We start from the raw sequence: 17,663 nt of genomic DNA, 5'->3' as shown, positions 1-17,663 counted from the left end.
TAGGCATTTGCCGGGTGAATCAGGGGCCACACGATCTTGCCCGCGTCTGGGGCCTTCACCTTAGGGGGAGGGTCACCGCCTCACCCCCCCACCCCCTTGGCTTTCTCAGTCGGGATCGACCAGGGCTTCTCCCAAAGCTTACCCGGATTCTCGACTTCCTTTTCCCCCCCGAGCCAGAGTGTTGGCTTGTGGTTGATGGCGTTGGAGACATCGCGCCTTGCCTGACAGCCCAGGAGCCTGAACCAACGGCACTCCTGGTGCCCGCAGACTTGCAGTGCTTTGCCTTTTGTTGGACCCCCGTCGCCAGAGCACCCTCAAAGGTCTTAGAAGACTGCTTGGACTTCTGACCTGTTGCTGGGCTCTTCAAATCCAGCCAGTCAGCGAGTCATTTACGACGGTCCTTCATGGTCCGGACGGACATGTTCTTGCAGAACACAGTCCTCCACGTGCAATTTGTCGATGTGAAGGCAGTAGAGGCACCGGGAGTGCTCATCCTCAAATACATTCTGCAGTCCACATCCTGGGCAGTTCATAAACAACTTGGATCCCAGTAGGCATCCTGTCTCCTTTGTCTTGGGCCATGTCCACAAGGGGTAGGCCTCAAAGATCTTCTGGAATCCTCCAAGAAGAGAAACGCGACGAAAATTCGCCCTTGAGTGGGGTAGAAAAATTCCAAAACTGGTCCCCGTTGATTGGAAGAATCGGTGGCGCTGGAGGCTCGAATTGACCGAAAAATAAGAGAAAACTTAGAAAAAAGGCAAAACGCAGTAAAAGCTTGCGAGCTATAGCACGAGGACTCCCAACACTTGAACGTGGGGCAACAATCTGAAGATGGCTGCCAGAGGAGGGGCTTAGGTAGAAGGCAGTCATTGGCTAGGGGCAGTATGACCTAGATTCCAGTGATTGGTTACTGGTAGAAAGACTGTTCAGAAACGAAACAGATTTTTTTCTTTATCGAGGATTCCCAGCCTGACTGGGAATATACATGAGCATGTGAATCCATGCTGGAGAAGTGTTTTTACCGTGGGAGGCAATCGCAGCTGCAGTAACGCACCCATGAGTGCCCTTTTTGTCAAAATGGCCCCAGTCTTGGTTTTGCCATTTCTTGTTGGAAAGGTCCTTCTTGAAATTTACTCTCCGTGCCAAACGATGTTTGGTTCCTTAGTTTGCTTTATCTTTGGTGGTATTCACGAGTGAAGCCAGCCTCTGGCTCCAGCATGTCTAGAAGGGACAGAAAGTGAGGGAGGTACCCACAACTCCCTATGCTTAGGTCTCATTGGTTACAGGAATGCACCCAAGGGTGATTGGCTGGAGGGCTGTCCTTGGAGGACAGCCACCCTGCTGTTTGTCAGCTAGTGTCACGACCCTCGCCCAAATCTCCCTCTGGCAAACCCATTGGCCAGGTGCAGTCAGGACTCGGGCCTCTAGAGCCTGGCATCCTCTTCAAAAGCCCTCATGGGGCCAGGCTCATACACCATGAAAAACAATGTGCTTGGGAACTACTTTATTGTATTGTCAGCCAACATAGAGACATCCACATAGCTTGGTTCCAAAGAACAAAGGTATGCAGTCTAGTGTTTTGGGTGTGGTAGCCTAGGGACTACTTTACCTGGACTATTTTGCTGGGGCTATTTAAACCACACCCGAGCAAGAAAATACACTTTGCGTTACTTTGCAGCTTGCAACGTGACACTCACCGTGTCCAGCTATTCCCTCAGAGAAGCAGAACCTGCAAGGAGACAAACGGAACATTAGCAGCAGCATCTCCCCTGCAGTCTTCATCTTTAAACACTTGCAGCTACTGAGAACAGCTTCCTCGAATCTGCACGCCTCCCGGACAGAACGACCTGAAAGAGGAAGAGGCAACATTAAAGAAAGCAGTAGAGACATTTACAAATTACGAACTGCTCAAAAGGCTTACCTGGCTGGTCGCCTCTCGGCTGGCACCACTCTGGACATTCCACTCGCGCTGAAGAACACCCGCGATGTACAAGGAAGGAAAACACAGGTTAGCAAAGGCAAGACTTCGCAGCGCCGCGCATAGCGCTTATTTACCGCATCATAGCGCTCTTAATGCGCCATCATTTACCAGCGGGGCTCAACCAAGCCAGTTTGCCGTGCTGAAGCTCTGCATACCTAAGGGAGGAAAAAAAAGACATTTTAAACAAAGAAAGGCATGCAGGATAGTAACAAAACTAAAGAACAGCAATAAGACCTACCTGAAGAACACCAAACGGGCCGCCGTCAGTGAAGTAACTGGACCGCATTCGCCCATGAAAGACAACACGCCCCTGCAAAGGCAAGACGGAGAGCACGCCTAATTCTACCACAAGGCAGAACCTTCTCCGCAGACCACATCAGGGCAAAGCTGAGAAGCATACCAGCTAGTAACCCGGCTGGGTGGCGTCCCAGTGGATACCAGGTGATCGTAACATCTAGGTTGGAATGAATGGGAGAAACTTGCATAAAAGGCTAGGCGTTTTGGCTTGGAAAGCAGAGTCGACCACTGGACAAAGGAATCCTAAGAAGAACTTGGAAGAGACGCCTGCTGCAACTCCTGGACCGCTGGTTTGCCCGGCGAAGCCCTACCTCTGTGCTGAAGCTCCAAATCCGCCTCGACTAAAGAAGCCCCTACAAGGACGACTTCCCCTTGGGTTGGTGGGACCAATCAACCCCAAAGTGAACTCTTCAGGACATCCTCTCCGAGCTGGCTGTACTTTCATTGCTGCTGCAAGAACCGAAGCGTCAGGGAGAGGAACACCAGATCGCGTGCATCACTTAAGTCGGACCCAAACTCAAGCAAGATCCTCCGGACTTCCCTGACCAAGCCTGAGCCACCTCAGAGTGCGGGACCCCAGATGCAAGGAAAGTAGAGTGGTATCCAAAAGACTGCAGTGGTGCTATTTGCTATAGGTGCAAGGAGCTGAAACCATGAAATACCGCTGAATTGAAGGTTGACCTTTGCTGCCGTAGACCTTCCCATTGTAGTGCAGGAGTCCCGACGTCCCCCCTCTTATCCCAACAACTGAGGCCCAGGAACAGGATCTGCAGAGCTACACAGAAACAGAAGCCATCTGTAACCATTTCTTCTAACCAAAGGTACTGTAAACCTAAGAAGACACCTCTTGTTGTGTAGCCTTACTTGTTCTCAGCTAAAACCTGTCTTGGTTGCCATTGCAGAGTTGCTTGGAGCTTTGCCTCTCACAAGCCTCTCAGCTTGTGGCCCTTCAAGTGAAGCTTATTTCTACAAACCTTTCTAAAAACATTGTGCAAGACTTACTTACCTGCAAAAAGACCTTCAGCTCTCCTAGACTGTGCTCATCTTACATGCACTGTCCTGGCTCCATGAGAAACTCTTCTTACCTCCAACTTTGTGCTTTTGCCCTTCCTCCAGGAAAGGGTTAATTTACTTTGCATTGGAGGGTTTAAAAAAGTACTTACCAGGTTATTAATTATTTAACCTGTGCGTTATTCCCATATCTAATCTTTACAACCAAACTCAGTATTGCTCTAAATGTACCAGTGATAAAATAAATGTCCACAGTGTCCTAGCTATAAAAGTCACCTGAGTGCAGGAAGTGTGTGCCATCCCCAATGGGCATCATCCGATTTAGAGAAACTGTTTTGAAGTGTACAATAAGTTTTACATGTTTTGCTCCCTTCTGAAGCAGGCTTATTTAAGTGACTTAAATTAATAATTGTTTAATCAAAAAACCTTGAGTATAAGCGTTTATTTGAATAACTCCCTGCGAAACTGTTAAAACCTTACAGCTCACATAGACCTCGCTTGAGATAAACCTGGCTGCTCAGCCACACTACCAACCTGTGTAGTACAGACTTATACCAAATGTTGGGTCCCTATTGCCAGGAGGTCAAGGTTGCTGTAGTCTCCTAAAGGGTTCTGCACACACGTTTGCCTAACATCTGGTCTGGAGACATAAGCCATCAAACGATTAGTGTGATAGACCCTAGGGGCCTCCTTGGGTTGCCCAAGTCCACTAAACAATGTACCTCTCCACGTTTGCTTACAACCTTGAAGGGTCCAATACATTTTTCCTATAAAGCCCACTGCCTAGTACAAACCATAACTAATACCAACTGGTCTGGAGTAAACTCCAACATGTTGGCCTTCTGGTCATGCTAATGCTTGACCAGAGCCGGACCAGCTGTCAGGTTTTCAGATGCTTCAATCATCATTAGTGCCATCCACCTCCTGGGGCCTAGCACATAGTGACACGGATTGGCTGCAGGGAAGGAGCACTTTCCAACCCTCCATTGATCAGGGCCAAGGGACCTCTGACTGGATGACCGTAGAGGAGCTTAAAGGGGCTGAAAGCCACTCCAGCTTGAGGCAGCTCAAGGCATGGCAATAGAAGGTCCCACTTTCTTGTAAGGGGTTCTTCTAAAGGCACCTAGCATGCTCTTCATAGTTCTGTTAAACCTCTTAAACTCATTGGTTTGGGAATGGTAGGAACTTTTGGGTTACTACAGTTTTTCCCACATGTCAGCATGTAGTGGGACTGTTCGGGAGAATTCTCAGAAATGTGAGAATTCCTCTCTACCTTAGAGACCCCCAGTAACTTTGCTGGATTTTGAGAACTTGAATTTTTAACCTAAGAGGGAGACCCTTTTCTCCCACTCATGTATTTTAATGCAATTTAAACACTTTCTTTTGGTTGTGGAGTCTGACAAACTCCATAGGCATCTTTTACATTGTGTCACAGCACCCTCAGTGCAGTGGCACAGAAGTCTTTCAGATTTCCCAAAGGTTCAACTACCTTCTCTTGGATAAACTGTTTCCAAGAACAGTGAAGTGAAATTGACTTTACTTACATGCAACTTTCTAGACCCAGCACACAGCATCTTACAATAATGTGCTGGATGGGTTTCTTAATATCCCGTGTCTAGTTTCTCATGTAACATTTTTAGGTTACCCTTTCCTCCATGAATGGCTGGTGGCAGTGGTTTACTTTTAACTACTGTGGTGTGCTTTTACCGCGGGCTGCGTTCGCAGCTGCAGTAAAGCACACTAGGGTGCCATTTTTGGCAAAATGGCCCGGTCTTTTTTCATCATTTGTTTGTGTAAAGGTACTTCTTGAGATTTACTCTGCGTGCCAAACCAGGTTTGGTCCTTTTGTTAATTTTGTCTTTGGTGGGATTCACGAGTGAAGCCTGCCTCTGGCTCCAGGGTGTCTGGCAGAGGCAGGAAGCAAGGGAGGTGCCCGAAACTGTGTGCTTAGTCTCCTAGGAGACAGGAATGCACTCTTAGTTGATTGGCCGGACAGCCACCCTGCTGGGTGACTGACAGCTAGGCTGAAATGAATGGGAGAAACCTGCATAAAAGGAGGTTTTTTGGCTTAGAAGGCAGTCGACCACTGGACGAAGGAATCCGAAGTAGTACTTGAAGAGGACACCTGCTGCAACTCCTGGACCCTTGGTTTGCCCGGTGAAGCCCTACTGCTGTGCTGAAGCTCCAAATTTGTATCGACAGAGAAGCCCCTGCAAGGAGGACGACTTCTCCCTTTGAATTGGTGGGACCAATCAACTCCAAAGTAAGCCACCTGGACATCCTCTCGGAGCTGGTTGGATTTCCACTGCAGTCGCTGCTGGAACCCAATAGCAAGGGAGAGGAACACCAGATCGTGTGTGATGCTTTTAAGCTGGCCAAGAGCTCTAGGAAGATCCTCCGGACTCCCAGGAGGCAGGACTACCCGAGCCTGAGACCCCGCAACAGTGTGTGGGACCCAAGATGCAAGGAAAGCCCATCTCGACAGCCAGGAACTGCAAGGTTGCTATTTGCGGTAGACGTGAGGAGCTGAAACAACGAAGTGCCACTTGTCTGAAGGTTGCGGTCCATGACCGTCCCATTATAGTGCAGGAGTCTCCAGAAGTCCTCCCTCTTGTCCCCACGACTGACACAGTAACACCAGGATCTGCAGAGCTGCACAGGAAATGGAGCCACCTGCTGCACTTTTCTTCAAGTCTGAGAGAACTTACTGCTTGTTGTGCCACCTTGCTTGCACTTGTTGGACTCGTCTCGGTTTCTCTTGTAGAGTTGCTTACAGCTTCTTTACCCCACAAGCTGGTAGGCAAGATTGTATGCAGTACCCTTTGGGTGCACAACAACCCTGACCTCCTGGCAATAGGAACCCAACCTTTGGTCCAAGTCTGTACTACACAGGTTGGCAGTGTGGGTGAGTAGGCAGGCCCATCCCAAGAGGGGTCAGTGTGAGCTGTAGGGGAGTTATGCAGATTCACAGAGACAAGTATACAAATAAACTTACACACAAGGTTTCTTGATTAAACAATTAATGCAGTCAGTTAGAATAAGCCTTCAGAAGGGAGCAATGTAAAGCAACACAAATAGACTTCAATAATGCACACTCTGTTTTCTAAATCAGCAAATACCCAAATACCCATTTGGGATGGCATGCAGGCACTACCTAAACCCACAGGTGATTTTAATAGTTAGGGTGCTGTTGACATTAATATATCACTGTTGCATTTAGATATGTCTCTGGAGGATAGCTCAAGGGGCAACGTGCTCGCCTTGGGAGCAACACAGGTTCGGTCCGTGCTTAGAAAGCACTGGGTATTAAGCGCGTTATAAATGACCTATCGTATCATATCAATAGTCTAGAGGAGTGTCAAAGAAAAGTTCAGAATAAAGCAAGTATTCACACAGTTACCCTTAAGCAGGTAAGTACTTTCAAAATAGCACCCCAATGCAAAGCCAGTTAAACCTTGGAAGGCAAAGCACATAAGCAGAAGAGAGAAAGGTCATACAGGGAGTCAGGCAGGCCAATGTTTAATTAGCAAAAGTCATGGTGAGCTGAACCACTTCTTGCAGGTAAGTAGAAAGTCTTTCAGAATGTTTAAAAAGTCTTGGTATGGAATGGAAGAAAAAGTAGGGCCACAAGCTGATTAGGCTTGTGAGATAAAGAAGCTCATAGCAACTCTACACATACAACCAAGCAAGTCTCCAACGAGGAGAAGTGGCTACACAACAAGAGATGTTCTTAGACTGTACAGTACCTTTAGATTGAAGAAAAGTGCAGCAGATGATTCTGTTCTTGTGCAGCTTTGCAGATCCTGCTGTTCCTGGACCTCAGTCGTGGGGACAAGAGGGAGGACGTCTGGGGATTTCCTTGATCCCTCGGGTCCTGAACTCTGGTGACAGGACTCTGGATGCAGATTTCTTGCTTCTGTAGGGTCTACTGGATGCCCCCCAAGATCTGGCTGGATTCGGACTTCGGAAGACAATGCACTCGCAGGTGGTCAAGGTACCCTGGGTATTGGGCTTCTGAAGCATTGGAAAGTGGCAGCAAGTCGGCCACAATAGAGTTGGTCTCGAGGCTATTTGGTCCCACCAGTCTTAGGAAGTTGTCCTTTACTGGTCTTTCCCGTAGATTCAGAAACCGGGTCAGCACAGCTGCAGGGGTTCACCAGGCACTTTGCGGTCCAGGAGGGTGCTGTTGGCGTCTTCTCGTCTTCCGCTTCGGATGTTGTCCTCCAGTGGTCGACTCTGCTCTTAGTCCCAAAAACATTGTTTTTTATGCAAGTTCCTATTCTTTCACGCCCTAGGGGGGTCAATCACAGCAGGGTGGCTGGCCAACAGGACAGCCAGCTGGCCAATTGGCACTGATTTCACTCAGGCACACCTAGAAACAAAGGGCAAGGATGGTTTGGGACCCTCCCTCACTTCCTGCCTTTCCAGACACACTGGTGCCTCGGCAGGCTTCGGGGTTGAAGCCCACCAAAGGCAAAATACACAAAGGACTCAAACCTGATGCAAAAAACAGAGTAAAAGCCCAGAAGACGAACAAGAAATGGCAATAAAAAGGGCCATTTTGAGAAAATGGTCACCCTTGGGTGCAGCACTGTAGCTGAGCCATCAGCCTGCAGATATACATCACTAGGTAGTAAACAAGAAACCACTGCCACCAGCCATTCAAGTGAGTTAGTGTAACACAATGTTACATGAAGGAATTACTATAATCACCCCCCCCTCCCCTGGCACTCCACATAGGGTGGTGTGTTCTGGACCCATAAAGTAAAAGACAGGGGTCATCTTGCATTCTTTATTACAGTAGTTCACCCAAGAAAATGTAGTTAAACATTGCCACTGCACAAAAGGTGCCGTGTCTCACCATGCAAAAGCGGATGACGATGGAGTTTACCAAACTCCATAAAACAGTAAGGAACATAGAACATCATAGTCCTGAAAACACGCATGAGAAAGGTCCCACTCATCGAGTAGTAAAAATTAAAAAGCCCCAAGTCCAGCAAAATAGCTGAGGGTCTAAGGTTAAAGGCAATTGGCACCGGAATTAAAATTCTCCCTAACATGGCAGACAGGAATCTCAGAAATTTAGTGACGTGCTCTGGAGTTCTCAACTGAGCTAATTGAAAGGTGAAAATGAAAGCAGTACTTACGCTTGGAACAACAGAGCTTTTTTTGCGGTCTGGAATATCAGCCTTGTTTGGATTATTTGCATTTCCGAGCATGGGACTCTGTGGCGTAACCCCTCTTCCTCCCACAGTGCCGATAGCAGGTTTACGAGGCTGTCCGGTGTCCTCTTTGAGGTCATTATCTGTGGTACTTGTCTGACTTCTTTTTGGGTATGCAACAACTGGAGGAACAGCCGGTCCAGCTACAAGGATAAAATATATATTCAAGCTTCATTTTATTTACACAACGAAAAGTAGGAGAATGAAGCATTTAGTAGATTGCTTTCTAGATTTTCAATGATTTAACAGTAACAAGACATCTTTGAGGCATTCGCTTCAGCCATGACCGTTTTGGCTTAGATTGCCTTTCCTCAAGGATCCCGTGAGTTGAAAGTGAACAGATACTAACTTGACATGTGAAGAGGATGCGCTGGGTAAATAACTTTCCTTGTGCAGCATGGACACTGTTGATACACATACATTTCATGGTCTTTGCATTTTGCTAAAAGTACTTGATGGGGTTCAATTTGTTAGACTTATTCGCTGTGAGGGATCAGGTCTATTGAGAAGTCGAAGAGGTGGCACTGATCAGGTCTGAAAAGTTAATCACTTCTCAATAAATTAAGCTTTCAGGAACTCGTTTTTGAAGGACTCAATATCTCACCCAGCACTTTGACAAACAGCAAACTGTGCTGTTGGGTAAGAATTTGTAGAGTCTAACTGGTGTGGGACATAAGACTTCCCTTGGCATTAGGTAACCCAACTTTTAATATAAGTCTGTACTACGCAGGTAAGTACAGTGACTGAGCAGCCAGGCTCATCTTAAGAGGTGTCATGTGAGCTGTAGAGCTGTATAATTTTATTAATATAGGTATCCAAGTAAACACCTACACAAGTACTGTTAGTATATTTATATATTCACAAGGATAATTGACAATCTTTAAAAAGCAGCAACTAATAGTAACATTAATCCCAAAGTTAGGATTCAGTTCAACAAAAGCAGTAAAGTAGTTGAGCAAACTTGTCTCATGCCATTATATTCCAGCACACTGAGTGGTGTCATTTGAGTTCAGCAATAACATATTTGTGATCACCATTACAATATTGAGTTTTAAGGAGGGAAAGTTAAAGACAGATCAGAACATACTTTGCAAGTATAGAAATGGTTACATTGTCCCAGAGGGTTGGAACAAGTTACTTACCTGTAAGTGTTCGCCAGCATGGGTCTGGCATGGATTCACATGCTCATGAATATTCCCAGTCAGGCTGGGAATCCTCGCTAAAGAAAAAAAGTGTTTCAGTTTTGTGTTTCTAAACAGTCTTTCCTATAAACCAATCACTGAGCTCTGGGTCATACTGCCCCCTAGCCAATGACCGCCCACTACCTAGGCCCCTCTGGCCGCCATCTTCAGATTTGGTAGCACGTATAGTGGCAGTAAGCCTAAGAAGAGCTTTATAGGGGCAGGCGGGAGGGTTTGCATGTGAATCCATGTCAGACCCATGTTGGAGAACAGTTACAGGTAAGCAACTTGTTCCTTTTCCGGCATGGGGTCTGGCATGGATTCACATGCTCATGAAGAATACATAGCAGTACACATATGGACAACCACGGGAGGTGGCTAGGTTGAACAGAAGCAATCGTACCTCCTCACCAGGCTCACCTTCAATCGAACAGGTTGCGAAGCACTGCTTGGCGGGCTCTGCACTCCTCCCTGTCGATATAGAAAATCGTGACGTGTGTGTCTACCTCCACATAGCAGCCCTGTAAATGTCCAGCAGGGGCACACCAGACAGGAATGCCGTAGTAGCAGCGATCGCTCTGGTAGAATGGGCTCTCGGACGACCAGGCAGCGGTCGGCTTGCCAACCGGCAACAGCCGGAGAGCCACTTGGAAATGGAAGCCTTGGACAGGGCCTTTCCATGGTTCACAGGACCAAAGCTCACAAAAAGCTGAGAAGTTTCCTGGAAACTTAGTGCGGGACACAAATCTTCAGCGCACTAGCCACATCCAGCAAGTGCAAAGTCGTTTCAGCCGGCGACAAAGGCATTGGAAAAAACACAGGTAACACCAAGGGCTCGTTGAGGTGAAATTCCGACCGAACCTTGGACATGAAGGCGGGATGCGCCCGCAGCACTACCCTAGTCTTGTGAACAGTCAAGTAAGGCCGCTTGCATGGCCTGGATTGCACCTAATCGTCGTGCAGAGGGATGGCCACGGGGAAAGGAGTCTTCAATGACAAACTTGAGCTGAGCTGAATGCATAGGTTCGAATGGAAATCCCCTTGAGCCTAGTCAGCACCACAATGAGTTCCCACGCTGGAGCCGGATCCTTCACTGGCAGGAACGAGCGGAACAGTCCCTTGATGAATACCTTAACTAGACTGATCACAGTAAGACCATCCCAGCTATCTGGTGTAGCAGGAGATAGCTGCCAGATGAACCTTGATGAAGGCGCAAGCCAGCCCCGATTTAGCCGAAAGTAAATACGGAAGTACTTGAGGGGCCGTGACCCTCAGAGGGTTGATCTTCTACGAACGGCACCAAATTGCAAAGCGCTTCCATTTGTGTCCGTAGCATTTTATAGTAGATGACGCCTTGGCCTTGGCAAGTATCTCCTTGCAGTCCTCCGGAAGATCATAGCCTCCAAACTCTAATGCTGCAGGAGCCAGGCCTTCAGTTTCAGAGACCCCGGGTCATGGTGCAGGATTGCGCCTCCTTCCCTGTCAAGAGGATCTGCAACCACTGGCAGCTTTACTGGAGGGGATGCCGACATGCTGAGAAGGTCTGGTACCAGATCTACCTTGGCCAGGGGGGGGTTGTGGGGGGGGGGGGGGGTTGGGGATGCATACAGAAACAGGCCTTCCCAAGGGAATGAGAATGCGTCCCCCATGCTCCCTGGCTGGGGGAACCTGCTGGCGAACCTGGCACTTAGTGTTTGTCGCCGTCACAAACAGATCGATCTGGAGACTCCCCATTTGAGAAAAAGATTGTCCACCTGGTCCTGCGAAAGCTCCCACTCGTGGCAAGAGTGCAGCTCCCTGCTGAGTTAGTCAGCGGCAGTGTTCTTTACTCCCGCCAGATGAAACGGAATGAGGAACATCCCCTGGGCAACGGCCCAGTGCCATAGGTCCTGTGCCTTTTTGGAAAGCGCTAGGAATGTGGTGCCCCCCCCCTGTTTTCGGATGTAAAACATTGTGGGGGTATTGTCCGTGAAGACCCTCACCACTTTGCCCTTGAGGGACAGCAGAAACTACTTGAGGGCCCAAAACACTGCCCGTAGTTCCAGGACTCTCGCGTGAAGACGTCTGGGGTGGACTCCCCCATCCTTCCAGGGAAGTGTCCGTTGTGACGTCTCCTGGAACAGGGGGCTCTGGAAATACATGCCTCTGGCGATATTGGAGGCGCCCCCCCGCCCCCACCTGATCGCTTGACTGAACTAGTCGAGCACGATCTTGTCCTGGAAGCCTCAGGACACCTGGATCCAACGGGCGGAACTCCTGTATGGGGCGCATCAGCAACCTGCAGAGCCGAATCAGGCATATGCATGACATGCCGAGTAGAGACTTGATGGTCCTCACTGTGGCAAACCTCGGTACCAACAGCCTTTGCACTTTGCCAAGGATGTTATGTTAGCGGTACTTGTATAGCGCACCGTCATCAATGGAATTGGTCTCCAGGTGCTCTGGCGGATCTGTAAACAGGAAGGGTGGGGTTAGTCGGGAGGAGGGGATAAGGAGAGTGGGAGAAGTGGTGTGCTGTTGGCAGCTTCAGCTCGGTATACACAGTACTGGGCTTTGGTGCTAGTATCGGATGAAGACCTCGAGTGCTGTGGGTGAAGTTTTATGTTGGTGTGGTAAAGTGTGTGCGGATTGCTGGGAGAGAGAGATGGTTGTGTGGTTTTGCGTGGGTTTAAGTATGCAGAAGATTGAGGGTTCGGTTAGTGGGGTCTGCATCCTGGTTCAGGTACTTATGATTCCGTTAGAGCTGTATACCTGTGGATTCGGATGTTGCTGGTTCCTTGTGGGCTGACTCGATTTGGTGTGTTGCACTGATCCAACTGTATCCTATTGAGTATAGTTTGGATTGGTGGGTGCGTCTGCACCTAATCTTCAGGTGTGGGACTGGGTGGGTGATATCTATTCTCAGGTGCTCTAGTGTGACCCTGGTCGGTTAAGGCTTTGGGTGGTTCACGGTCGGGGTTGTGTTGAAGTTTAGTCCTAGTGGATCCGTCTTGGTGAGCGTGTATATTCAGACGGTTGTATTCTTTTGTCCTGAATGGTACTTTGATTTCCGTGGGCTGAACATCCTTGGGGCTGTTTAGTTGTAGTTGTGTGCTGAGGCATTGTGCTTCCTCCTTTGTATTGGTGGACCACGTGTAGTGATGAAACATTCTGTTTCTCACCCATTGCATTGGCCCGTGGTGCAGTGCTTTCTTTCCTTCTCGGTTTTGTTCTAAGGGCTGTTGGGGAAGGTCAGTAAGGTCCTGGTCCTCTTGATTCGCTCTAGTCTCCATCTTAGTTTGCTATGTTTACTGTCTTTGGTCGTATTGCAACTGTCTGCCGTTTGGTCCTTTAGTATGCCGTGGGATATTTACCTCAGCTTTTCCCATTGATCGGTGCGTATCACGGTCGCTCTACGTTCATTGATATTTTTAGTTATGTCGGTGCCCCTGTGGCCAGTCTTTCTAGTTATGACGTGAAGAGCCAGGTTTTGAGTAATTTCCTGCATAATAGGTGGTTTGTGTTACGCATGTACTTTGGAAGGTAATTCCAGGTTTTCGGGGCCTGGCGAGAGAAGGAGAATCCTCAAAGTTTTTTGTTGTAGGGCTTCGGTTCCAGGCGGATGTCCATGCTTGATCTCAGCGTACTTGTTGGTTGATGTAGGCGCAGCTCGTCTTAGGAACTCATGATGGCTGATATCCTTTCAAATGGTGATGCCAGGCAGGACACGGTCAAGCCTCGATCCCAGGAACAGCGTATCCTGCGATGGAGTCAAGCAAGACTTTGCATAATTTACCGAAAACCCCAGTTCCATCAGCAGGCGGAAGGTTCTCGCAGTGTGGACGACAGCGATGTCCCTTGATCTGGCCCGAATTAGCCAGTCGTCCAGGTAAGGGTACAGTAGATGGACCGCAACCAGAGCCAGGCCCTTGGTGAAGACTCTGGGCGCAGACTTCAGTCCGAAAGGAAAAGCCTTCCATTGGTAATGCTTCCCTTGAACGACGAAGCATAGAAAATTGGTGTCCTTTGTGTATGGGGACGTGAAAGTAGGCATCTTCTAGATCCAACACCAGAAAGTCTCCCTTCTCGAGCTGGCCGAGCATGTGCTGCAGTGTGACAATCCTGAACCTCTGGGACTTTTTGTACTGGTTTAGTTGTCAGAGGTCGAGGATGGGCCTCCATCCCCCAGTGGTCTATTTTACGTGAAAGAACCTCGAGTAAACTCTGGAGCCCTGGCGTCACTTTGGATCCAGCTCTATTGCCCCTTTCTTCAACATGGTCTGAACCTCCAGCAGATGCTGAGGGAGGTGTAGCTCCAGTCGGACCACCAGTGGTATTTGGGGACACTTGTTGAAACTCCAAGGTGTGCCTGTGGGCGAGAGCGTCCAGCACCCATCAGTCAGTGGAGATTCTCTCCCACACGCTGACAAAGTTTGCCAACTGGCCTCCCACTCTGGTGCAGTGGTGGGAGCCCGACGTCTTGGCTGGTTCAGTCCTGCTTGGAGGTAGGGGCGCCGCCCTAGGAGCCTGGATGACGGCGGCTGGCTCCGAATGCCTTGGAGTGACCCCTGTTGGCTTCCAGGGTTGAGTAATTTGAGAATAAGCAGTAATAGAACGAGCCCCTACCAAAACCTTTCAAAGACCTGCTAGACTTTCCACCTGAGGAAAATAAGGACGACCCGTGTTGCCGGCACGTCTGTGTCGGCCTTGATGGATGTTGGGCAAGAATGTGTGCAGTATCCTTTGGAAGACTACAGCAACCTTGACCACCTGGCAATAGGAACCCAACCTTTGGTATACGTCTGTACTACACAGGTTGGTAGTGTGGCTGGGCAGCCAGGCTCATCTCAAGAGGGTTCACTATGAGCAGTAGGTGTTTTATACAGATCTTCACAGTGACAAGTAATCAAATAAACTTACACTCAAGGTTTCTTGATTAAACAATTATTAATTTAACAGTCAGTTGAATAAGCCTTCTTAAGCCTTCTTCACAAGGGAGCAATATACAAGTAAAACAAAAAAACACTTCAAAATACACTCTGTTTCTCTAAATCACCAAATACCCATTTGGTATGGCACACAGGATGTTCCTACATCCTGAGGTGACTTAAAAAACGAGGACACTGGACATTAAAGTACCACTGGTAAATTTAGAGCGATTCATTGTTATTGTAGTGCACCCAAAGAGTACTGCATATAATCTTGCCTAACAGGATTCTTCAGTAACGCTAGCCCTTCATCCCAGACGTTGTCCAGGAGAGGCACCGACAGGATAGTCTTCCTTTTTGCCTCCCAGCGTTGGTACAGGAAGGCCTCCTTTTCCTCCAGGGTGAGCTGGAAAAGCTTGACGTCCAGGCAATCATGGAATGAAAAGATCCTACCTCGTCCGGTGGAGGCGCACTCGGTCTCGCCGTACTGCATCATAGTCCATATCAGTCGTTGCTGTGTCCGTCCCAGTCACCGTAGCGGGTTGGTGAAGGGCGGAGGGTTCGGGGGGGGTGCAGGGGGGGGGGGCAGGGGCAGCAACGGTAAGATTTTCACAGAACTGGTCAATCTTCCTGACATGAGTCAACCCCAGAACCTTTTGCTTTACTAGTGGAATATTTTTCCTTAATACCTCAGTGAGTGGGAACCTTTTTCCACATTCGCATAATCTTTTAACTCTTTATGGGTGTCATTTTTTGACTCTCCATAGGGTCTTTAAAATTATCCTCTTTAACAACTTATTGGCAATAAGTGCCTGTTGTTGCTGGGTTGCCCTAGGGGCTCCCCTTTTAACTTCCTTTTGCTAACCTTGGGTGAACTACAGTTCTCAAGGGTAGAAAGGATTTTTGGAACCCTTTTACAATTTATTCTGTGAAGCCACCACCTTATGTGGAGTGCTGGGGAGACGTAATGTATCCCCTTTCACATTAAAACTAACAATTCTGTTACAGGGACAAGCTTAGCTTCAATGGCTGGTGGCAGTGATACCTTATATTAATTTGGTGCACCTTTACCACGTGCTGTGTTCACAGCTGCAGTAAAGGCACCTAAGGGTGCTCATTTTACCAAAGTGGCCCAGTCTTCTTTTTTCGCCATTTTAGTGTTTGTCGAGGGAGGAGTCCAAAACTCCACAGGCCTTTGTCTTACACCTTGCCGGAATGGGGACAAATCCCAGTGGGGGGCTGGCTGCCCCGATTGGATAACCAGACCACCTCTTGTAAAATGCGGGGAGAGAATGCAGAGGTTGTGCTGTAGTCCTGATAAATACCCTGAACCTGCAAGCTGAAGAAAAGTTGACCACCGGAACCAAAACCGAAGAGTATGACAGAAAAGCAGCTGAAACGATTTCCAGCGACTGGAGAGTCTGCTGCGTAACTGTAGCCCTTCCTTCCAATCAACCTGGGGACTCTGAAAACGACGACCCAAACCCAGGGTCTGGTGAGACCCACTGGACTCGAGACCTGCATTTTGAGCCATCCCATGACGCGATGCTGCAACCTTGCACTGCTGCAATACCACAATAACCCGGGACCTCGAGCCACTGTGTGGTGCACGATCTTCCAAATTCCGGATCTCGCTGAAACTTCGTGGGCATCCTGGTGGATCTCCAGAAACCCGAATAGAGTCTGAAACGTCCCCTCAGCAGAGTGCGAGTTCAACCGCGATTTTCTGTCTTCTGTGCTCCTTGAAAAGGCATGAAATCCTCAGACCCGCATTCAGCCGCGAGGAAAATCTTGCCTAGAGCCTTCATCGATCCCTGCTGCAAAGTTCCTTCCAAGGTCTTGTTTTCTGTCATCACGACAAGGAATCCACTGACCGGGTATTTGACTGCAGACCCTGAAGTCCCCCTGCTGCAAAATCTTCAATGCTGAGGTACTGTGTTGGCTTGGGTATTTACTTACCTTAAGCCTGTTCGGATTTCTGAGTAGCTGTGGGTTTTCTTCTGCGATGGGGAAGCCTCTCAACCAATGCACCCAGTCCCACTGCTAGAATCCTGCTAGGGTGTCTTCTGCAAAGCCCCTGGACCCTCTTCTAACCCTAGAAGTAAAGTACTCACCTGTTCGCCCAGTTTTCCTAAGGAACTCTGACTTTCGCTACTGAAGAACCTATTCTGACACTGCCTGTTGGTCACTAGTCCTAGTGGCCCCCCCACCCCCTTCTACCACGGAGAACACTCATGCTCCTAGAATAAGGGAAAGACTTTGAAGGGATTGGGACTTTTGTCTAGAAAAGAAAATAAGTGTTTAAAAGTTACTTACGTGTAAAGAGTTGGTTGGTAACTAACAGAGTGAAGAGTTACAAATGTTCTTATTTAACTTGGATGTGTGATGCACTATTCTTAAAATGTATGGTTAACATCTTTTCTTCCTTAACTGTTTTGCCAGTGTAATAGAAAGTAGATGTGAAGGTATATTAGTCCTGTGTTTAGGTTGTGCCTCTTCCCAAAAGTAAAGTGTTGGTTTCACCAGATTATTCCTGCAGGCTAATTGTAGGAGTATCCCCCAACTGGGTCTTGCTTCCCCTCACGTGCTGCTAGCCTGTCCAGAATAAGTCTACATTAGGTTGTTGCCTACCTAGAATAACAGTCATTAAATAAGTAACATTAGGGTTTACATTCCCTCTGCTATCTAACCTAGTATCTGAGGTTCCAACTGTTCCTGATAAGTCATAATTCAGTTATCCTTATAGCTGATAAAGATCTGACCTGGCCTGCTTGTGAGACATAAAAAGTATATGGGTTTTACTTACCTTGTGTTAGCTGTGTGCCATCCAAAAATAAGTTACAAGAGTTACTGCTCATCTCTGTGTTTCATGGATCTCAAAAGCACCTGTAATTGAATATTACAGCCTTAGGTCTTACTCACCGGGTATAACTCATCACAAACTTCGTTGCAGATTTTTACTGCACCTAGAAGTGTTCCACTATTCACCAAAAGAATATTGTCCAGTTGACCATTTGTGATTTGAACCGAGAGTCACTGTACAACTTGAAGGGTCTACTGCCTT

The 17,663-nt window shown here is 48.1% G+C and overlaps 1 protein-coding gene across 5 annotated transcripts in view; it reads right to left on the bottom strand.

Annotated features, from left to right (window-relative positions):
* MARK3 (microtubule affinity regulating kinase 3) overlaps positions 1 to 17,663 on the bottom strand; it is a 606,883-nt gene that overhangs the window by 108,272 nt on the left and 480,948 nt on the right. For all 5 annotated transcript variants that reach the window (XM_069638126.1, XM_069638125.1, XM_069638123.1 and 2 more), the window contains exon 13: positions 8,437 to 8,654. In XM_069638126.1, the coding sequence (XP_069494227.1) occupies positions 8,437 to 8,654 (218 nt within the window). The remainder of the gene's footprint in view (positions 1 to 8,436; positions 8,655 to 17,663) is intronic.

This window comes from Ambystoma mexicanum, chromosome 14 (assembly GCF_040938575.1).
Source record: "Ambystoma mexicanum isolate Mex_15411 chromosome 14, UKY_AmexF1_1, whole genome shotgun sequence".
NCBI classification, from domain to species: domain Eukaryota; kingdom Metazoa; phylum Chordata; class Amphibia; order Caudata; family Ambystomatidae; genus Ambystoma; species Ambystoma mexicanum.
Note: the sequence above shows the minus strand (reverse complement) of the source record. Positions and strands in the feature narration are given on the sequence as shown.